The sequence below is a fragment of the Oculina patagonica genome, chromosome 9 (assembly GCF_052425735.1).
Source record: "Oculina patagonica isolate OP01 chromosome 9, crgOcupat, whole genome shotgun sequence".
In the NCBI taxonomy this organism is placed as follows: Eukaryota; Metazoa; Cnidaria; class Anthozoa; order Scleractinia; family Oculinidae; genus Oculina; species Oculina patagonica.
In genome coordinates this window covers 5,935,113-5,958,392 of record NC_135766.1, presented here as the reverse complement: position 1 = coordinate 5,958,392, position 23,280 = coordinate 5,935,113, and the positions used below count along the sequence as shown (strand labels likewise).

Here is a 23,280-nt window from a genome sequence, read left to right as displayed (position 1 = left end):
TCCGCCTGTTATAGCTAATTAGATGCAAAGTGCCGTTTGTTTCAATTTTTACAATGAAATTTCAGTTGTTATTCATTGTTTACGAGTAGATTAAATTAGCAATCTAAATACAATGTCTCGTGGTGGAATGCAAACTATACTCTTTTTAAACTGCTTGAAAATATTTAGGCCGGATCCCAGAAAAATATATTGAAAACAGCAGTATATTTTCTGAGGCAACTGAAGAAAAATGTTTTTAGGTGCAAAGTATCCATGGTGTAAAAAATAGTTACTGAAAGGAGGCGGCTTTTTTATCGCATACGTAAAAGCCTGTGAAACCTGTGAAACTCACAAGTAACGTAACACAAAGAACGACCAAGACAACAAAGAACCTCGAAACAATAAAAAGCAGGAAAACAATAGCCCCCAAAACAAAGAAACATTTTACAAGTTCTTACACCAGAGTAAACCCCAAACGTTAACGAACATGAAAGTTTTCGCAGCATAACTTTTTCACAACTTATTTTCCATCCAAACAGTTGCCATTTGTGGAACTTCCCACTTCTCTAAGGTTTTGCAACTTGCTTTTTGCCACCAAATAAATAGAAATTTGGGATTTGAAAATGAGGCGGTATCTTTTTGTTCTATTGTTTTCTTTTCGTTTGCACATAAAAATTCCACGGGTAAACATAACATATCACCTTTTTTGTCGCACCTTAGGAGCGAGTACAACAGGCGAACATCACACGTATCTTGTTTTCTATCTTGCCTTTTGTTTCAGAACTAATTCTTCTTTCTTTCGAAACTGTGGCCATGTCATGTGGACTGGCTGCCTTCAGGTATGCCATTTGACGAGAGCAATACTTTTTTGAGAGCTGCACTGCATGGTGATATTACACTGCCCTTGAGTAGTGGACAACACGTGCGGAAGAAAAAGTTACCAAAGCGTAAAATGTCAAATCATCGATACACATCTATTGAGAATGATGATTGTGCAGGCTGTTGAGAAATGTGGCGAGTGGCGTAGCGTGCCTAGGTTAATGATTGGAAATATTTTGTGCATTTTATTCGAAATAAAAAAGATTTTTTTAAAATTCTTACATATTTTATTGCCAATGCACCACATTTTACTATATTGGTAATAGCTCTCTATAACGAAACGTGGATCGCGCAAAATTTAAGATTTCCTGATTTTGAGTTTTCTGTTTACCGTTATTACGGTAATATCGATTTAGTGAGTAAGAGATACACATCATCAAAACTTCAATCCTAGAGCAATAACTAGTGTAACTTTTATGTCAATCCGATGAAGGGAAATTTTCGGTTTGGTCCCGAAAAAACTGTTGAACCCAATCCCAAACTTGACGGCAACATCATTTTATTCTGGGATAGCTTTTGACATTTTAGACTACCGTAGAATCCCACTTTCCTGAGGGATAGTAAAACAGAGAAAACAAGCCAGCAGATTAATGTACTTTTAATGGGTTAACTAAGTGAATTTAATAAGATTTTCAATAGGCGGAAAAATGTGTTCCATTTAAGTGAATTTTCCGCTAAATCGGAAAACTCTAATATGATTTATCTGGTACTTTGGTGTCAGGTGTATTAATCGAGTCACGACTTAAGGTGATTCCACGGTATCATTTAGCGCGGGCACGAGCGCGCGCGCGCACAGAACACTACGAGATTCGCTTTAGGCTAAGCTCGGTAGGGAAATAAATGGTCATTTTCTCTTAAACGAGCACGGTGACCCCCATTTTTTGATGCAATAATTTAAATGTCATACGGTTGTCTACAATATATTGCAATTTAATTAAAGAAAAGTTTAAAATTCTACATTGAGATATTTTAATTTTAGTGCCGTAAAAGCACGTTTTTAGGTAGTGCCGTTTACGTGCGCACAGAGCCAAATCTTTAATTTCTTTCATTATCTTAATTCCTGTACAATAAGAATAGTTTTTAATATAAGATCAAAGTCTATTTTGTTGAACTAGACTAATTTTTTAATGCAAAAATGATTTTTCTCGAAACAATAGCAATCCCCATTTGGATTACTAGGGTTCCTAATATATACCTCGCGGGTCGTATATTTACTATAATGCCATCCATTTTACACAAATACTAGCGCGGTGACCCCCATTTTGTATTTCATTTTTTTAATCCTCATAACATAATTGTAACCTCGACCAAGTTTCAGAAAATTTTTAATACTCCTTCTATTTCAGTGGAATCACCTTAACACGTTTTTTTTTTCAGGGTGAATATATTGCGCCAGAGAAGATCGAGACAGTTTATACACAGTGTCCAATGGTCCATCAAGTTTATGTTCACGGCGACAGTAAAAAGGTAACGTATCACACATGATCAACATAAAACTTCTCCTGGCTGTTTGTCATACATTTTATATACTTCTTTTAGAAAGAATTCGGTTTTACATCAAGACGTGACGTGGATTATAGTTCATCAGCTTTGATTTTGTGACAGGATGTCAAGAAATCAAAATTGCCATTCTGGTGAAATTTCGAATCCTTACTGTAATTATTATTTTTCTTTTTAGTTGAGATTTCTTTGCTTTAACCACTTTTAGTGTTTTGGTTTCTTTCTATTGCAAGAAAATGAATCACGATTATAGCAAACTGCAGGCCATACTTAGAAAATTACGATATATCAGTCGAGACACTGTCTCTTTACGTTACTGTGTCCATAGGCAAAATACTCTTTTATCAGTCTTCCTTCGAAAAATGAGGGGAGGGGCGGGGGTAAACCCGCCTTTTCGTAGCTTTTGTCATTGACTGTAATATAAATTCTGTTTTCCTGGCTGCTTTATTTTGTCTTTACCCTAGTCCTGCCTCATAGCTGTTGTGGTGCCAGAGAAAGATCCTGTTCAAAAGTGGGCGGAAAAGAATGGCGTCCAGGGAGACATGGAGTCATGGTGCACTAATGAGGTATTCCATGATTTTTTTTTCGTCGGGAAAGTTCCGCCACATGTTGTTGGCAGGAAATGTATAGCAACAGCCCCTGTCTTTCAAAAGGCAAATATCTCCAATCAGTACGTCATTTCGGCGGCAAACGACCGCGCAAAGTTCGTCTTTTTGGCGAGAAACTGAACGCTGCTAGCTCGTCTGTTGTTGGCGGAAAATGTTTCTCCTGCACTCGCTTTTTGAAATGGCGCCAAACCATTTACTGACAGTTGTATTAGTATTATATTAAACTGTATTTTATTTTGTTTTCTTTGTAGAAAGTAAATAAGGCGATTTTAGATCAGATGATCGCTGAAGGCAAGAAAGAGCAGCTCAAGTCTTTTGAACAGGTAATGCTTAACCCTAGAATACATGCGTACCTCTTCGCGTGCTCGATTCTTCTCTCGCTAGAGTGAAGAGCCCCTTTGCTGGGCTCCTGCTCTTAGTCACGCAGTGACCTGCAGTGACTTTAAACAGACCGAGCTGTGTCACGTGTCACGCAGCTGGACAAAAGCTTCTTTATCTCATCAGTAGTGCTGTTCAGGCAAACGACCCACAACACAACATAACGCAGTACATTATTATTTTACAATACAATACAATTAATTCACTAATTAACTTATCGCTTCAACACGTGTTTCAGGTGAAAGCAATTTCTCTCACACCCGAGATATTCACGGTAGAAAATGGCCTTCTAACACCAACACTGAAGTTCAAGCGTCCAGCCCTAAAGACTCACTTTAAACAGACATTTGAAGACCTCTACAGCACAATACCAGAGTAAATAACACCAATATCTACCCGCACTACAAGATGATAAGTTAAAAGAAAAGTCAATCGTGATCCATTAGACGTAGCCAACGGCCTGGTCTCAAAAGATTTTTTTAAAAAACTAGATAAAAAATTGATTATAAACTAAAAATATATATTACCCTTTGATAATCTGGGGAAATGAACATATTGAAGGAGGGTATATTTTTGTATCGGTAAAATAAGACACTGCAAAATCAAGGAAAAGTTTTTAAATGATCATTTGAGAAGGTCACTTGGTCCTTACACAATCTTGATTTGGTATAGAAAGATTTTTCTAAGACTGTCGTAAACCATTATCAAAGTAATGAAAACTAGCCAATGTCAACCGATAAAAAGCCTGGGAAATGCCAGGAACCAAATTCAACATGGTTTTGGTCATGCACGTGATGTGATTGGTCGAGAAAACAGCATGTCTGTTTTGATTGGTTGGATTAAGTATGACGAGTATTTTGAAACAATCACAGAGCTCAGCCGACTTTGAGCCAAGTCAGGGGTACAGTTTTCGACAGTCGATCAAACCTCATCTATACCATACCCAAAGTAGTGAAAACCGTGTTTTTTTTTTTCGCGCGCTCAGATTACACTGGTTTGCAAAACACTCTCCAAGGTTTTTTTTATTGTCCTTTAACCGTTGTATTTGCTAAAATTACAGTTTGTTTTATCCTGGATATCAGTGGTTTGATATATACTAAAATAATTATTCGCCCATGAGCAGATATTCACTTAGCCAACCCCCGAGTGAGTAAATTGTGTCTGTTATTCAAAATCCATGGGGGGTTTCCCGATCAAAATAAAATTTCTCCTTACAATATTAATACAGTGTCAACCAGTCAGGTGAAGAGAATTTTAAAAAAAATCAACTATCGTTTTAATCGTTTTCAAGTATCGTTTTGATGTAACACAGAATTTTCAGAACTAAGGCCCCGTCCACACTAATCCGGACAAATGTGAAAACGCATCTTTTTTTCCTCCGGTTTGTCCAACCGTCCACACTAATCCGAATAAATTGTCCAGCGAAAAGGAACTTTTCGAAAACGCTCATTAAAGAGGATTATTTTGAAAACGCCGGCTTTGCGTTTTTGTGTGGACGGAAAACATTTTGAAAAGGGAACTTTCCGAAAACGCTCTTCAAAGTGGGTATTGGAAAACGCATCTTAATCCGTTTTTGACCAAAATAGATGCGTTTTCAAATTTACAGGACCAGCGTGGACGGAAAATATTTTATACGGCGTTTTCAAATTTCTCCGTTTTCCAATTTATCCGGATTAATGTGGACGGGGCCTAACTGATAGAGGGTTTCGTAAGCAGTAGGGAGAATTTGTTTTTTGAATGTTTTTTTTTTCACTTTGGGAAAAGAGTAAAAAACGAACCGTGCACACATTTTTGAGGGTGGAGTGGGGTGAGATTTAGTTTCTTGTTTTGATTGACCAAATATTACGTTGTGTTAATTAAGTTAGCCTTCTCTGTACAGAAGATGAAAGAGTAATATTAATAAAAAATTAATGTTGATGTTGTGTAGGGTCAGCAAGCTGTACTGTACATGTACATTACGAGGAAACCATCAGGGCTGGGTTGTTCGAAAGCCGATTAACACTAACCCAGGATTAAAAGTTGATCAATTGTTCAATTTGTTTTTATTGCTCATGTTTTGTGGAGTTTTGAGATGAACGCAGATTAGTCGACGTCAAAACTAGAGGACAGGAAGTATAAACAGGAAACCTCACTGAAAAGTTAAAAAAACTGAAATCAAAGTTCACGCTAATCCCAGATTAATCTTAATCATACTTTGAACAACCTGACCCTGGTTAATATCCAAGAAATTCACTTCAAGGAACATCACCTGACTTCGGTATTACAACAAACAAAATACTCTCTCGGGAAAAGACTACGATTCGTTACTACCTATCAACCAGCAGTGACAAATCTTAAATAATCGCAACATCGCAAATGGAGAGTTTAAGCCAAGATCTACCGTTACCATTTATAATAAGACTCCTCCTTTTCAGAGAGGAAAATTCCTCAAGACATGCTCGTAAAAGCGAAGGGAGTCCATCAGGCATGTCAAATTCCTGTTAACAGCTCGGGATCCCAGTTGAATTAGCACATTTTATCCTTTGAAGATCAAACTCTATGCTGTATGTATGTCGCCATTTATCGCAACTTAACTTACTTGATCGCTCGTGCGAAACGTGTCTTTTGCCTTTCACAAAAGCTTGCTAAGAAGAAAGATGACCTTAAACGCGGTCAATATCGTCGGCGTATATGTTTAATACCTTGTGAGCAAATTGATAATGAGGTTGCCTATTTACCGAGTTAGGATTTCGAGTTGGATTTTCGAGCTGGATTTCATGCGGTTAGTTCTACTTCAGTTTTCTTGCGGTTAGCTTTAATCGTGAGTAAAAATACCATGTCATTGGTCTGATGGCAAAGTCTGTTGAAAGTGACCCAAAACTTGACTATGCCTACCCCTCTAGCAAGCCAGCCATTCAATGCCTGACCCTGGGCTCCCTAGGGCTGTAAGGCCTATGACTCAGCATCCTCGGAGACCCAGGGGCAGTTAGTGGGGGCGACGGGCAGCTTATCGGGACAACGGGATTTTCGGGCGAAAGTTTACAACATAGAGCGTAACAGCCCCTGGGCACTTTGTCTTACCGAACCAGTTCCAGAAGCGTTTGAACTCCTTCCTCCTGATTGGCCACAAAAATATTTTTGTTGTGCTTTACGGTAATGCAGCTGCTTAAGTTAAAATTTGTGAAAAAGTGATTTTAAAGCAAGTTGATTTCACCACTCGCTGATCCGCCAAAACCTCTATTGTGTCCTCTCTGAAGCCGAATTTTTGATTTCAACTTTCATTATAATTAAAAGTTATTAGCTTTCAAACGAGTAAAACTGTCCATGTTACATTAGAATGTGAAGTCTCGTATTTTCCCTTTGAAAGCTTATTTAAACATTTTGCGTCAGATATGACAATCTACAATACACCTAGTTAACCTCCCTGCCGTGTCAGCTGATGAAAATGTATTTCCACGCTGAATTCTTGGACACAAAATTGCTTGGTTTTTACCCTTTCGAACACTTTTGCGAGCTAACACGATTTAAAAAACTACGAGACTTCCCCGAAGACCTAAAGGCTGAAAGGGTTCAAGAATGTGCAACAAATATAAACTCGCCTCTCTGCTCAGGAAGCAGACGTGAAATCAAACGTGTTTTTATTAAGAGGGTAGAAAATCAATAGAAAAGGGAAGACTCGGCTAATTAAAGAAACCAGTATCCCATGCCGACCCTTCTCGAAAAAAATATGATATCATCAGCTCTGAGTATCCCGTTTGCGAGCTAGCTTTAGTCAACGATGTAAGCCTGGCAGCACTATGGGCAGGATAAGTCATTTTTAGCCTGAAGTTGTTGTTGAAGTTGTTTACTGAGCTAGTATCAATTGTATAGGTAGAAACTTCACCCTACATTGGAGGGGGCAGTCCTGCGGGAGAATCATACTGGAGCTTGTATCTCGGAGAGGCGAGGTAGTTTATTTCAAAAATCAAATCAATTCACATTTAAAATTGGCGTAACTTTTTTTTAATGTCAGTTCAATGTCTGATCATTTTCTAATACAACAAAGCAATACAGCACAGTCGTAATGTGTGCTGCTAGTTTATAATTGCTCTACACCCTCGATGACTATTTGCCCAGGACAAAGTTACGAGCCTCTGCATCCTCCTGCAGTTCAACCTTGTTGCCAGTGATGGTGGTGACCAGACGATGTTCAATGAAATGGCTGTCTGGCAACGGCTTCACAGGCTTCTTTGGTCTGAAAAGACAATTTGACAACAAGAATTCCAAATGAGTGAAATAAAACTGAATTGCTTTTTCATTTACTTTTGTTGTAAAAAAAAGTCGCAAAGAGGATTAAAGATAAAAACAGGGAATTAGATTTTTCACTTGAAGTCAGTCATAGCAGGTTGGACAATTGTTTCATTTTTAAACCAAACAAAACGAACAGCCGCAATGCATGCACAGTGTACGTGAAAATGGCCTTTAACCGGCACCGTTTAGTTTTCTCTTTACAAACACCTCAGCTTGTTCCAGTAACTTTAAATTAACTTCTTTCTCGCGATCAGCTTAAAACTTTAACTTAATAGAACTGACTAATCTTAACGCCTTCTATGGCGACGTACTTGTAAGTAGTCTCGTAGTCACATCTGTAATTGCCGCCTCCCTCCAGCTTGAGGAACATCGTAACATGACCCTTCAGTGTTCCGTCGCGGACAGTCATTTTCTCGACGGATGGCTCCCAACCACGCGTCTTGTTTTGCATCACAGGTCCGTTAACGGGAAAGTTAACGCCAACAAACTTGGACCTGTGCTTGAAGCAGCCGTCTTTCTCAATGCTGTTACAACAATGAAAATTTGTCAGTTTAAAGCGACTGAAGAGAACGGGCTAATTTCAATTTGTTTAATGTTCTAACTCGGCAACTAAGAACTAGCCTAATCATCAATTAAGCATGTAGACTATTCATGACTTCTTTAGTTCAAGCTGTCTTTGATGTGTTTCACATCTGTAAAAAATGTTTAAGCATTTCCTTCATAGGCGTCAAGCGATCCTTGATATATGTATTGGATAATACTGTAAAGCGAAGACAACCTGGCTATAAAAAGGCAAATAGTAACTGTTTCTACCTTACGTCCGCAGAGACTGAAGCAACACCCCCATCTTCGAACGCCATTGTCCTTTCCCACGACAGGCCTCCAGGAAATGCTTGTTTGAACATGTCGGTTATCCCTTCAGGATACTTAGTAAAACATCTGTTGCCATAAGCGAACGCGGCTGACAATATGTCAAACGCGAAAGGCAGGGGCTGCTCGCTCTTGACTTGTAGTGACAAACGCTGATGTCCGCTGAAGTAATAAAACAAACATGTGTTAATATCCGACTAAAGCGACGTACATTGTGTATTTTTGTTCAAAAGTGGCACTTACTCGTATGGGTTGCCGACGCCTGTACCCTGAACAGTAAAGGAATGCCCGTTGACACAGACATCCATAACATAGTCCATCGTCATCTCCTTTTTAATCTCCTGTTTAAAAAATGCATAGAATATACAAAGAATTCACTGAAATAACATCTATTGCATGCGGGAAAGGTAAAGAAAAGGCACTCACTGCTGGAGTTTCTCCTTGTTTCCGTAACATGGAGTGTCTAGGAGTTCTTTTATTCCTCCTAAGTGGGATGCTAGTCTAGCGCTGTTACACCCTGGGGTTTTCTCAGGATGCCCTGACAGTTCCTGAGTTGGGGCTTTTTTTAACAATTAAATGCCGCCCAAGAGCTCAAGGACCCGCCCAGTTACTTTGGGGTCAGTGAATTGCCTAAGTTTAATGTATAACTTGTATATCTGGGCTAGAACTTTCAAAAAACTTGCTCCATCTGATACTCGTGTAACTTATTCCGGGCCGACAGTCGAGACGAACATCAAAGCATTGGTTAAGGCAAAAACTTTACTGAATGTGTAATAGTATTCTAGTCATTAATGTAAATCCAATACCTCTACTAATTTTATTGCTTCTCCAGTTGTTGTCACAAAGAGCTACGTAGCACATTCTTGCAATTTTGTACGCTGCACCGCACTTTCTCCCTGAGTCATGACCCAGTCAACGCGAATGCAATGTTGCATAATTATTTTAAAACAAAAACCAAAGCACAATTTCCACTAACAGTTTCTACAATACAACAACCTTAAAAATGTTAAAAAATTACATCAAAGTCAGGAGCCAAGATTCGTTGCCGTTTGTTGCTATATAACTGGAAACCAAAAAAGAGCGAAAGCAAAATTAAAATCTGACACCAAAAAGCGAAGGCAAAATTGAGAAGCGAAACCGATTTTAAGAATTCCTACTGTTCCGTGTCAACAATACGAATCAAAGAAGTTTTTGAAGTTTGGATACATTCACAGACATTTTCAACAAGAACAGGTAAAAAAGGAAACCATAAATTAAAAGCGACTCTTTTTCTCAATAAACCGTCGAGTGTTAAATTCTCAGTTCTCGGTTTAAAAAACTTACTAAAATGCTTATATATTTTGGGGAGGCTATTTTTAGGGAGTGGCATGGAACTATACCTAGAATTGATGCGACCTTTTCCTTTTTTGCTTCAAAATTTAGCACACCTTATTTTAAAAAAGGCTTTGAACGTTTGTTTCAAAAATGTTAGCTAATGTTCACTTACTTGCTTTGAAAGAGCCATGGTGATCAAACAATTTCTTCAAACAGACACGGAGCAATCTCTTGAGCTGTGGTACTTCACTCTGTCAGTGACTCGCTCAACTGATGGTACTTCACAGTGAATCAAACCTTAAGTAAAGTTGATTTAATAAAAGAAAATGATGATTGATAACATATTGAAACAATTGGTTTGAAAGGGACACAATTGTTATTTCATCTTCGAAATCACCGATATCGATACATTAACCGCCCAGACCAGTTTCGCACCCTGGTGATCCAAGATTAATTAGTTTTATTTTTAAGTTTTATTAGTTTTATTTTTTTAACTCACACAATCAAACCAATTTAATTATATATGTAAAACTGCGTGGGAACGAGCTCTATTTTTTAACCTCTGACAACTCTTTGATGGATTGTTTAGACTTTGGCGGCTACATAATGTCTACTGGTGAATATTGTGTTCAAATCGGTCTACCTTCCATCTATCAATGCCAGATTAAAAAGAGATGATCTTTTCGTTGAAATAAAGCTGTATGAATGGCATAATGTACTCTAATGAAAACGAAGCGACGCGCCCCCCGCACTGCCAAAACTTGACGTGTTACATAATATGGTCAAATAAAGCACAGGCGACCCAAGCTCAAGCTGTGATGATGTTATGTAATCAGTTTAAGACGCAGACTGCAGACTTCGGTCTGGGGATAAAGTGCAAACTGCGCGTAAAATGCAGTTAAGCTGACAATTAAGGGATTTGCTTCGCTTCAGTATCGCAATAAAACGTTATAAAAGTAAGATGTAAAAAACGTTTATGCCTAGGAAGCCGTAAACATATGCCGCGACGTGGTCGGACTGTGTCGAGGGCTTTGTATAAAATTAATTTTCCGAAAAGATATGTAAACCGTTTAGTTTCATCCGGTTTTCAAACTCAGAAGACTTGAATTTGTATTTTTAATTCAGTCTCACACGAATCTTTAATATGCCTTTGCTGTTTGTATGTCGCCATTAAATTTATTTATCGCAACTTCACGTACGTGATCGCTCGTGCGAAACGTGTCTGCCTTTTGATAACCAATCGCGCAACATGTGACAGAGATGCAACCGACGGTATTAAAATGGCTTTACTCTTTGTCTGCATTATCCGGATTCCCTATGTCTGCAGTCTGCATTTTACCCGCAGTCTGCATTTTATCCCCGCTCTGCAGTCTGCAGTCTGCATTCCGCAGTCTTCGTTTTACACTGACTGATTACGTAATAAGCTGTAATAGCGTTTCAGCAAGTTCTTGCCCGGTAGGCTTTCCACACTACGCTCGGCTACACTCCTTCTTTAGAATGGCGGAAAAACTCATGGAGCGATATAACACGCTGAAATCGTTTCAAAACAATTAACTATACGTACAGTATGCAAGTAATGCATCATGGATGTGTGGTCAGGCATTTTTATTAAGCATTCCCGTCCCTATTGTAAGTGACCCCATACAAACTCTATATTTTTTCGCCGTTACCGCTATTACATAACTTGGTATGACCACACTCCTCTCACTGCACACTGACTCGCAGCTTGAGCTTGGGCCGCATGTGAACAAAGAACCGCATGTCTGTTTGTATAACTCAAAGAAATTCATTTACATATGTAAAGTTATGTTTGAGCTGTGACAGCTCTCAGATGGACTGTTGAGTCTTTGGCCGGTACACAATGGACGCTGGTGAATTGTGTGTTCAAATCGGTTTACTTCTCTTGTGGTCCTCTTGTGGACACAAACTTTCCACTTATCAATGTCGGATCAGTTATGTCAGATCCTATCATTTTATTATAATGAAGCCGTGTGAATGGCTAAACGTGCTCCAAGTCAAACACTGTATTGACAAGTGCCCTCTGGAAAGAACAACAAGGCGGCGAACAGTGTTTGCAAATCATCTTTCTAAGGTAACCCACGTGAAGGCGTCCAAGTTGAAATCCAACTCGAATCAATCAATCAATCAATCTTTATTTGCCCGTCGATTATTTTTGTTATTAAGGTTTTGAGATAGAGTTGTTTTTATAAGGTTTTTGAACGTGCTAAGTGAAGTAGAGTTTATAATGATAGGTGAAAGGTTGTTCCAAATCTCGCAGCCTTTATATCTAATGAATATTGTTTATAATTTGAGCGAGCATATATAGCCACTCTGGATTTTAGATAAGGATCTTGTATTGTAGGGCTAAAGTGGTGAATAATAAAGAGATCTTTATTTTGTCTGAAAAGTATAATTTAATGCTTGCAGGAAGCCACTTCCATTAAAATATTGGTCTGTAAATAATGCTGCGTTGCTTCCATCGTTTATTTTGTCTAATGGTAGACCCCATAGACTAGATGTTTAAATGCAGTGGGTCTGTGTCGCCTATTTTCCTTTTCGTAATTTGAAGAATGCTGATTAGGTTTTCTTATTCTATAATACCTTGTAGATTAATTTACTGATTGTTTAAAGTTCTAATTTAGAGTGTTGATGTCTTACGGCAAGTAAAGACCTTACTATTGTCTGCAAAAAGAATAAATGATTAAAGGTTTGAACTTTTACGGATGTCGTTAATGTTTATAAGAAATATGAGTGGATCTATAACTGATCCTTGTGGGACTCCACATGTATTATTTTTTCTTTATTCGACAGACAATTCTTAAATTTTACTACTTGATTTGTATTTCCTAGGTAACTTCTTAACCACTCAAGTGCAATCTATCTTATACCATAGTGTTCAAATTTTGCGAGAACGATGGAGCAGTCTACGGTATCAAATGCTTTTGATAAGTCTAAGAAAATTCCACCTGTTAGTTTATTTTCATCGATTGCTTCATTCATTTTGCTGGCAAATCGACTATGGCCATTTCTGTTGAATGATATTTATTTTCGACAACCATATTGTTTATCGTATAAAATTTTGTGCCTTTCTACAAATTAATTAGGTCAGTTAGTCGCTTATACTCCTTTTCTTCTACTACATCTTTTGTTAACGGGTCTATAAAAACTTTCATAATGAATTCTGTCTAAAGAATAGAACTTTAGATTGATATTGTTGAGGTGACACACTAAAAATAACAATGCAAGAAACATTTAGAGCCGTATGGCTAGTTATTAAAGTGTCCAATTCTATTTCTATAAAATGTTTTATACACACTAACAAGTTTTGTGCTGAGATTAACACATTATCATGATTATCTTTGAGAGCAAATGGGCGTTATAAGAACGGTAATTTACAGATCCCACGAGACGAGCTTGGGCTGTTTATGGTTATGTTGAATTCCAGCTGTATTTCAGGTTAAAATCTGATAACGTAACTACAGTATTGAACTGCAGTCACTCGATCTCTGAAGGGAAACGAAAACCAGTTCGAGTTAGCGGGGTTTCGACAAGAAGAGCTAATGGGATATTTCAATGAGCATCCCTGGCGAGTTGCAAGAACTAGAATCCGAGTTATCAGGGTAAATGGATCAGGAAAGAAATTAGTTCGGTAAGCGGGGAATTCGAGTTATCCGGATCGTGTTAACCGAGTAAAATGACTGAAAGTGGGAAATCCAAGATAATGGGTCTTGGTTTCAGTTGGCGAGAGAGTCGAGTTTAACTATCCGAGTTAACGGGGTTCTACTGTATCTTGGGCCCCTGTATCTTGTTATAAGATGTTAACTCGAATTGGAGGGAAACTTACTCCAGAATAAAGGACTCAAATTAACGCGTAAGAGGAGGTAAGTTTTTAAAAAGTACAGAAATTATTGCGATTAACACAAGGAAGCGAAGTTTGTGACGACCACAAGAAATTTTTTTATTTCAACATTGAATTTTTTGACCGAAATAAGAAGTTGATGTGTCAGAGGTCGAACTGTCGTTATGAAAGCAGGAATAAACTGGAAATATCGTAAACAATACAACTGTAGGATTTTACATGACAAAAAATCAAAATTTAATTTGCGGATAAGAGACGGTCAATTAGATCTCGGCAGGATCCAGAATTTGGGGTAATAGTCATGGAAATCAGGGTCGCGGAAATCAACGCTCCACTCAATTAAGGTCGCGAAATAATATAACGCCGACAAGCGTTAATTTCCTATTATAATAAGGTCAAATGCATGTTCATACGCTAAGTTCGCCCAAATGAAGCCCTTGTTCTTTTTCTACGCCTAAAATATAAATTGTAATGTTATCACCTTTCTCCTGAAAAAAGTTTGAAGAGTTAGTTCATGTTTTGGCGTCCAAAAGACTTACAGCGAAATTTACAGACGGACACTCTTAAACGTGAATTTGTATTTTGCTATATATAGAATCTTGCGATCCAGAATAAAATGTGAAGAAAGCGTTCAACCCCAAATAGAAATACAAAAATTTAGCCTTCGTCGTACACGCAGAATTTTGTCATTTCATCGTTGTTGGTTTAGGAACTAGCTCCAGATGAATATATAAAGAAAGTGTTGACCCCAAATAAAAATACGAAAAAATAGCATTCGGTCACTACACGTTGTTGTTCCCGAGAGAAATGCACAATGCAAGATTTAAAACGCAAATGAAAAGTTATTATTCTGCTCATCATTTTTTTTTTGTTTGGTGACGTTCTCGTTCACGTTGTCGTCGTAGTTTGCTTAAGCTCCCTATAGTTACTGGAGACTCTAAAATGAGCAAGGGTGAAATGTGGGCTTTGACTAGAACCGCATCACGCAGTCACATAGTGAAACATAGCTCCCTATAGTTCGAGTATTTAAGTTTCTGTAGTTCATGCAGTTCGTGCAAGTGTAGTGCCTGCAGTTGTTGTGGTTCATTTGTAGTTCGTGTAGAGCTACAAGAACTACACAAACTACAAAACTACACTAACTACACCGAAATCTGTAGAATGTCACGGGAATCATCGTGACCACAAAATATTATCCAAACTTTGACAAACTTTGATGCATTTAATAAGGTTTTTACTAGTAAAACCGCATGTTGTATTTTAATAGTATTGTAATTGTCAAAAACCCAACGTAATAGGAAATTAATGCCCACCCAGCACCGCATCCTTTACATATCTCAAAAGTGCATTGAAACATTGTTTGGTCTATGATCGATAAACAATGGTTCAAATCGGACTTCTTTGGGAATAGAAACTTTCCATCTATCAATGTCAGATAAAGTTTAGACACTAAAATTTTGTTAAAAGGAAGCTGTAACAATACAACTGTAGGATTTTACATGACAAAAGATCAAAATTTAATTTGCGGATAAGACGGTCAATTAGATCTCGGCAGGATCCAGAATTTGGGGTAATAGTCATGGAAATCAGGGTCGCGGAAATCAACGCTCCACTCAATTAAGGTCGCAGAAATTAATATAACGCCGACAAAGCGTTAATTTCCTATTATAATAAGGTCAAATGCATGTTCATACGCTAAGTTCGCCCAAATGAAGCCCTTGTTCTTTTTCTACGCCTAAAATATAAATTGTAATGTTATCACCTTTCTCCTGAAAAAAGTTTGAAGAGTTAGTTCATGTTTTGGCGTCCAAAAGACTTACAGCGAAATTTACAGACGGACACTCTTAAACGTGAATTTGTATTTTGCTATAGAATCTTGCGATCCAGAATAAAATGTGAAGAAAGCGTTCAACCCCAAATAGAAATACAAAAATTTAGCCTTCGTCGTACACGCAGAATTTTGTCATTTCATCGTTGTTGGTTTAGGAACTAGCTCCAGATGAATATATAAAGAAAGTGTTGACCCCAAATAAAAATACGAAAAAATAGCATTTGGTCACTACACGTTGTTGTTCCCGAGAGAAATGCACGATGCAAGATTTAAAACGCAAATGAAAAGTTATTATTCTGCTCATCATTTTTTGTTTTGTTTGGTGACGTTCTCGTTCACGTTGTCGTCGTAGTTTGCTTAAGCTCCCTATAGTTACTGGAGACTCTAAAATGAGCAAGGGTGAAATGTGGGCTTTGACTAGAACCGCATCACGCAGTCACATAGTGAAACATAGCTCCCTATAGTTCGAGTATTTAAGTTTCTGTAGTTCATGCAGTTCGTGCAAGTGCCTGCAGTTGGTGTAGTTCTTTGTTGTTCGTGTAGAGCTACAAGAACTACACAAACTACTAAACTACAAGAACTACACCAAAAACTGTAGAATGTCACAGGAATCATCGTGACCACAAAACGTAAACCAAACTTTGACAAACTATGATGCATTTAATCAGGTAATTACTAGTGGTCTACTAGTAAAACCGCATGGAATAGTTTAATAGTATTGTAATTGTCAAAAAACCCCACGTAATAGGAAATTAATGCCCACTTCCCGCATCCTTTAAACAAATTATCTCAAAAGTGCATTGAAACATTGTTTGGTCTATATGACCGATAAACAATGGCTTCAACTCGGACTTCTTTGGGGGTACAAACTTTCCATCTATCAATGTCAGAAAAAGTTTAGACACTAAAATTATGGTTTACGGGAAGAAGCCTTATGCAATTTGAACGAAGCAAGGGTTCACATTGTACTTGTTTACGGCTCCACGGCTGTAATCAAGACTACTTTATTGTGTTGAAACTGAAACAAAATTGAGCTGAGAGTCTAACAAGTTAATTGACGTATAAAAGGACAAGACCAACTGAAGATTGAAAGGTACAAACTTTACTGAAGTGTTGAGCTTAATTTTATGTCGTACACTGAATGAAATCGTGTCAGTTTTCCGGTCGTCCCGTAAATTCACTATTTGCTGCTTTTCTTCTTCATTCAGCATTTGCACTTTTTGTACATTTTACAAGTATTTTGAATAAAGCTTTTTACATCAATCCTATTGTTTTGCGTTCTTGAGAAACTATGGCATTTTTGTGGTTTTAGGAACGGCACTGCCGATTACTGTATTTCTTGTGTATAAAGCTCGCCATATTTGCCGTTTTCAGCCAACTTTGTAGTGGCTATGTTATAAAAGAATTGGTTCCTGCTTTTAGCTGTGTGTATATCGAGTAATGGATGCACTTAGGAAGTTTGGAGAGCACTCAAGAACTGAGTTAAAGTTTATTTTGTGCTCTCCCAACTTCCCGCGTGCATCCATAACTCGATATACGCATGCTAAACATGAACCAATTCTTAAGTGGACAGCGACGACATTGCCTTTTTTCAAATAAGATATGATTGATTGAAAATGTTATGTTTAAGAAAAGCGAGGGAAATGAGAAATGAGACGAATCAAGAGGAACAAGTAAACTGGGTTTCTGTACTTTCTGTTTTGCAACCGACGAAATCGCTGTCAAATTTTCGCACCCCTTAAGTCATCAAACCAACAGTGAGTGTGAGTGAGTGAGTGAGAACTTTATTTAAGTGTCAAAACCTTATAGCCTGGGAATAATACACCATACTAATTAGGGGACACTGCTAAAAACTAAAAATCTACACTAATACTAATATCAATACAGTAAAAATATATATAAGTGATATAAAAATGTTATTATAATCTATTATATACAAAATGTTAAAATCTTTAACTAAGGCAAGTAGTAACAATTAACTAAGTGCCAGTAACAACTGCCCTTTGCGTTTTATCCAGAGCTGCGAATCCTACCACAGCGCCGTGATTCAAGTAACAAGGACACTACCAGCGCTAGCGCAGCGCCAGCGTCCAATTTTGTTGTCGTGCCTTACGTCAGAGGCGTCTCTGAGAGAATTTCGCAAGTGCTGTGCAACGACGCCGTTTAAGTGAGTTATAAACCTCTGAATGCTTTGCGCAGGTGCTTCCCGAGACCAAAAGACAAACCTGCCTTGCAGTCTAGAGGTGTTGTTTACAAAATCGGCTGCCTTGATTGCAATTTGGTACACTATGGACAGACAGACAGAGCTTTGAAACAAGGTTAAGGCACGCGCAGAACTGTGAACTGTCTCAGTTGGCTTTTTTAAAACCGACGAAGGTCGAAGTTGTTTGGCCGAAACGTCTTTTAAGTTTCACAACTGTTTTTAAGTTTACACAAGTCAGTGTCAAGCACAAATTTTATATTCTTAGTTCATCCCTGTCTGCAATTTTAGTACTTTAAATATTAACATATTCTTTTTTTTTATTTGATAAGTGTTACGTTTCTGCGTACATCATCTTTTTTTATTCACTACATTTTTTTCCTGAACAGTGTACAGCTTTTAAAATATTGTCATACATCGCAATCCTTCAAAAGAAACATTGAGTCAATTAAGAAAGACGAATCGCCCGAGGAGTTCTTCAGTCCAGTGATCAAACTAATAGAAAGCTAAACTGGGTGCTTAAGTTAAATGTTATATACCACTTGTCAAAACAACTTTAATTGCTAAATAGCCAACCAAAAAACTAATAAGATAAGTGTATGGTGGTTAATTAACTGAGAGCGTTCACAGCATGGGGGTTATCTTGGAAAGATTTTATGATTGATTGATATTTTTTATGTTTAAGAAAAAGCGAGGAAAATCAGACAAATCAAGTGGGGATATTAAAGTAAACTAGGTTACTGTACTAAGAATTTAGAGTGAGAAGTTTTGTTACGATGCTGTGGCAGAAATTAATAGCCTTTAAGCAAGTTTAGCCATTTACACGGGTTTATTTTAATTAAATGATAGTCTGACCTTTTTGCGCCCACAATTAGACCGATTTGAACCCACAATTTTCCAGTGCCCATTGTGTACCGGCCAAAGACTAATTAAACAATCTATCTGAGAACTTGCTCCACACAATTTTACATATATAATTAAATTGGTATGAGTGATACAAGCAGACATTCTACACTGCACTTTCTTTCACCATATTGTGTAACACAAGTCCTCAAGTTTTGGCAATGCATCAATAGGGTACAAAACTGGTTTTCTTTCTTCTTTCCGGGTGAATATATTTGTCTGAAAAACTAGGGGCGGCGCTTTGTTTCTATTTAATGAGCTTTGGAGTACATTTAGCCACTCATACAGCTTTATTTAAACAAAATTATTGTGTCTGAACTTTATCCGACATTGATTGATGGAAAGTTTATACCCCCAACAGAAGTCCGATTTGAACGCACTATTTACCAGTGGACAAAGTCACACAATTCAACTGAAAACTCAAAAATGAAATTGTTTTCCACACGATTTCACATATGTAATTAAAATGGTTTGAGTACGAGTGACTTAATAAATAAAAATTATAAAAATAAAAATAAAACTAATTAACCTTGGATCACCAGGGTACGAAACTGGTCTGGGCGGTTAACGTTTCGGTGATTTCGAAGATGAAAGAACAATTGTGTCCACTTCAAACCAATTGTTTCAATATGTTATCAATCATCATTTTCTTTTATTAAATCAACTTTACTTAAGATTTGATTCACTGTGCACGTGAAGTACCATCAGTTGAGCGAGTCACTGACAGAGTGAAGTACCACAGCCCAAAGAGATTGCTCTGTTCCAAAGTGTCTGTTTGAAGAGATTGTTTGACCAGCATGGCTCTTTCAAAGCAAGTAAGTGTACATCAGCTAACATTTATGAAACATACTTTCAAAGCCTTTTTTAAAAAAGAAGTGTGCTAAATTTAAAGGAATAAAGGAAAAGGTCGCATCAATTCTAGGTTTAGTTCCATGCCACTCCCTAAAAATAGCCTCCCCAAAATGTAAGCCTAAAGCATTTTGGCAGTCTTTTTGTTAAACCGAGAACTGAGAGTTTAACATTCGACGGTTTATTCAGTAAAAGTGTCGCTTTTAATTTATGGTTTCTTTTTTGCCGTTTTTGTTGAAAATGTCCGTGAATGTATCCAAAATTCAAAAACTCTTTTGACTAGTATTGTTGACATGGAAAAGTAGGAATTCTTAAAACCGGCATCGCTTCTCAATTTTGCTTTCTTTTTTGGTATCAGATTTTAATTTTGCTTTCGCTTTTCTTTGGTTTCCAGTTATATAGCAACAAACGGCAACGAACCTTGGCTCCTGACTTTGATGTAATTTTTAACATTTTTAAGGTTGTTGTATTGTAGAAACTGTTAGTGGAAATTGTGCTTTGGTTTTTGCTTAAAAATAATTATGCAACATTGCTTTCGCGATGACTGGGTCATGACTCAGTGAGAAAGTGCAGTGCACGCCAGTGTATGAAATTACAAGAATGTGCTACGTAGCTCTTTGTGGCAACAGCTGGGGGAGCAATAAAATCGGTAGAGGTATCTGATTTGACATTACAAATTCAGTTTAGCTTTTGCCTTAACCAATGCTTTGATTTTCGTCTTGACTGTCGGCTCGAAACTAGTTTATACACGAGTATCAGATGGAACAAGTTTTGTGAAAGTTCTAGCCAAGATATACAAGTTATACATTACACTTAGACAAAACACTGTTCCCAAAGTAACTGGCCTTGAGCTCTTGGGCGGCACTTGTAAAAGATGCCTCGACTCAGGAACTGTCAGGGCATCCTGAAAAAAAATCCAGGGTGTAACTTAGCTCTAGACTAGCATCCCACTTAGGTCGAATAAAAGAACTCCTACTGAGGCACTCCATATTAGGGAAACCCGGAGAAACTTTAGCAGTGTGTACCAACTAGGTCTTTTCTTTACCTTTCCCGCATGCAATAGATGTCATTTCAGTGAGTTCTCTGTACATTCTCTGCATTTTTTAATCAGGAGATTAAAAAGGAGATGACGATGGACTTTGTTATGGACGGCTGTGTCAACGGGCACCACTTTACTGTTTAAGGTGATGACGTCGCAGTGTGTACCACTAGTCTTTTCTTTACCTTTCCCCATGCAATAGATGTCATTTCAGTGAGTTCTCTGTACATTCTCTGCATTTTTTAATCAGGAGATTAAAAAGGAGATGACGATGGACTTTGTTATGGACGGCTGTGTCAACGGGCACCACTTTACTGTTTAAGGTGATGGCGTCGGCAACCCATACGAGTAAGTACCACTTTGAACAAAAATACAAGACATGTATAATTATAATGTACGTCGCTTTAGTCGCAGTCCAGATATGAACATATGTTTGTTTTTTTTTTACTTCAGGGGACATCAGCGTTTGACTCTACAAGTCAAGAGCGAGCAGCCCCTGCCTTTCGCGTTTGACATATTGTCAGCAGCTTTCTGTTATGGCAACAGATATTTTACTAAGTATCCTGAAGGGATACCCGACATGTTCAAACAAGCATTTCCTGGAGGCATGTCATGGAAAAGGACAATGGCGTTTGAAGATGGGGGTGTTGCTTCAGCTCTGCGGACATAAGGTAGAAACTATTTGCTATTGTAATGGCCAGGTTGTCTTCGCTTTACAGTATTGTCCAATATATGTACATATATCTCAAAGATCACTTAAGTTTCTCTAAAAATCCCAAAAAAGTCAGTCATCGAGGCTAGTGACGCCTATGATAGAATACTTAAACATTTTTTACAGATGTAAAACACAAAGACAGCTTGAACTGAAGAAGTCATGAATAGTCTACATGCTTTATAAATGATTAGGCTAGTTATTTGCCGAGTTAGAACATTAAACAAAATGAAAGAGGCCAAGCCATTTATTTCACTTTCAAGATGGTTCATGCTTCCTACATTTTCCTAAACTAAAACAGCCAAATACATAAATAATACAAATATAACGTCATTTCTATAGTTATTACAGACATAGTCAAGTCTGCGTTCGCGCCTAGTGGCCCATCAGGCCGGAGCTTATCCCGGTTTCAGTAGCATGAAGCGACTAGGAGTATTGCTACTCCCCACTGGATGGGATGCTAGTACATCCCAGGGTTACCCCAGCAGTAAATTCGCCGGTACCCATTTATACCTGGGTGAAGAGAGGCACTGAGAGAGTATTTAATTATCATCTGGTCCTGCATCTAGACTGGTTACATCGGCATGACGAAATTGCGAAGTATCTGCAAGGCCAGAAGTTAATAGCATTCAACACATTCGAAATCGTTAAATGCGAGTAAGAATATTCTTTCAGTGAATAAAAGAGGCTAGAGAAACAAAAAAACATACCTGCCAGTGATCTTGTCCAAATTATAAATCGCAGTTCTCTTCCGTCGCTTTATACTGACAAATTTTCTTTTTTGTGACAGCATTGAGAAAGACGGCTGCTTCAAGCACAGATCCAAATTTGTTGGCGTTAACTTTCCCGTTAACGGACCTGTGATGCAAAAACAAGACGCATGGTTGGGAGCCATCCGTCGAGAAAATGACTGTACGCGACGGAACACTGAAGGGCCATGTTACGATGTTCCTCAAGCTGGAAGGAGGCGGCAATTACAGATGTGACTACGAGACTACTTACAAGTACGTCGCCATAAAAGGCGTTAAGATTAGACAGTTCTGTTATGTTAAAGTTTTAAGCTGATCGCGAGAGAGAAGTTTATTAAAAGTTACTGGAACAAGCTGAGGTGTTTGTAAAGGGAAAGAAAACTGAACGGTGTTTAAGGCCCATTTTCACTGTGTTTTCATTGCGGCTATTCGTTTTATTTGGTTTTAAAATGAAACAATTGCCCAACCTGTTCTGAGTGACTTCAGGTGTGGAATCTAATTCCCTGTTTTATATCTTTAATCCTCTTTACGACTTTTTTACAACAAAAGTAAAAGAAAAAGTTATTTAGTTTTATTTCACTCATTTGGAATTCTTGTTGTCAAATTGTCCTTTCAGACCAAAGAAGGCTGTGAAGCCGATGCCAGACAGCCATTTCATTGAACATCGTCTGGTCACCACCATCACTGGCAACAAGGTTAAACTGCAGGAGGATGCAGAAGCTCGTAACTCAGGCTTAGACAAGTGTCCCAACTGATCAAGGTGCAGAGCGACTAGCAGCACACGTTACATTTGATAAACTAAATAGGCAAAGTTGAGTTGACTTTGCTGTATTACATTGTTGTATTAGGAAATACTCAGACATTAAACTGACTTTAAAAAAATTACGGCAATTGTAAATGTGAATTGATTTGATTTTGGAAACGCCTGGAATAAACTATCTTGCCCTCTCCATGCAACCTGCAGTATGATCGATTCCCATATAGGACTGCCCCCTCCCACCGCAGGCCGAATTGCTGGCTATTTAATTGATCAAGATACTAGCTCAGAAGCTATCAACTTCAGGCTAAAAATGACTTTTTTGCCCATAAAGCTTCCAGTAGACCTTAAGCTAGCTTGCAAACGGTGTACAAGAACCTTAGCTGATGATATCATATTTTTCCGAGAAGGGTCGGTATGGGATACTGGTTTCTAGAATTTAATACGTCTTCCCTGTTTTTTATTGATTTTCTACCCTCGTTATAAAAAACACGTTTGATTTCACGTCGATTTAATTTGGTCCGAAAAATTTTCCAAGCATTCACTAATTCAGACCGCTTCCTGACCAGAGAGCCGAGTTTTATTTC

At 37.9% G+C, this 23,280-nt stretch overlaps 2 protein-coding genes and 1 pseudogene across 3 annotated transcripts in view; 2 read left to right on the top strand and 1 right to left on the bottom strand.

The window, feature by feature from the left end:
• LOC144665476 (long-chain-fatty-acid--CoA ligase 1-like) overlaps nt 1–4,199 on the top strand; it is a 28,368-nt gene extending 24,169 nt beyond the window's left edge. Inside the window, exons 21-24 of the mRNA XM_078526706.1 lie at nt 2,236–2,325; nt 2,823–2,924; nt 3,218–3,289; nt 3,583–4,199. Of these exons, the coding sequence (XP_078382832.1) occupies nt 2,236–2,325; nt 2,823–2,924; nt 3,218–3,289; nt 3,583–3,723 (405 nt within the window). The 3' untranslated portion in view covers nt 3,724–4,199. The remainder of the gene's footprint in view (nt 1–2,235; nt 2,326–2,822; nt 2,925–3,217; nt 3,290–3,582) is intronic.
• Nucleotides 4,200–7,302: 3,103 nt separating this feature from the next.
• LOC144665578 (GFP-like fluorescent chromoprotein amFP486) lies at nt 7,303–10,119 on the bottom strand. The gene is made up of 5 exons (XM_078526833.1): nt 9,970–10,119; nt 8,727–8,824; nt 8,427–8,645; nt 7,925–8,137; nt 7,303–7,557 (listed from the first exon to the last, which is right to left on the bottom strand). The coding sequence occupies exons 1-5, from the start codon at nt 9,985–9,987 to the stop codon at nt 7,428–7,430; spliced, it is 678 nt and encodes a 225-aa protein (XP_078382959.1). The 5' UTR covers nt 9,988–10,119; the 3' UTR covers nt 7,303–7,427.
• An 8,999-nt stretch (nt 10,120–19,118) lies between these two features.
• On the top strand, nt 19,119–22,834 carry LOC144665569 (GFP-like fluorescent chromoprotein amFP486; annotated as a pseudogene). The gene is made up of 5 exons (XR_013572981.1): nt 19,119–19,402; nt 20,726–20,823; nt 20,929–21,146; nt 21,978–22,191; nt 22,553–22,834. The product of XR_013572981.1 is annotated as a GFP-like fluorescent chromoprotein amFP486 (transcript).
• Nucleotides 22,835–23,280: the final 446 nt, after the last annotated feature.

Coding starts and splice junctions, on each gene's coding strand:
- LOC144665578 (XM_078526833.1), bottom strand. Junction 8,646..8,726: donor GGCGTCGGCAACCCATACGA/GTAAGTGCCACT, acceptor TTATTACTTCAG/CGGACATCAGCGTTTGTCAC. Junction 8,138..8,426: donor TCAGTCTCTGCGGACGTAAG/GTAGAAACAGTT, acceptor TTGTTGTAACAG/CATTGAGAAAGACGGCTGCT.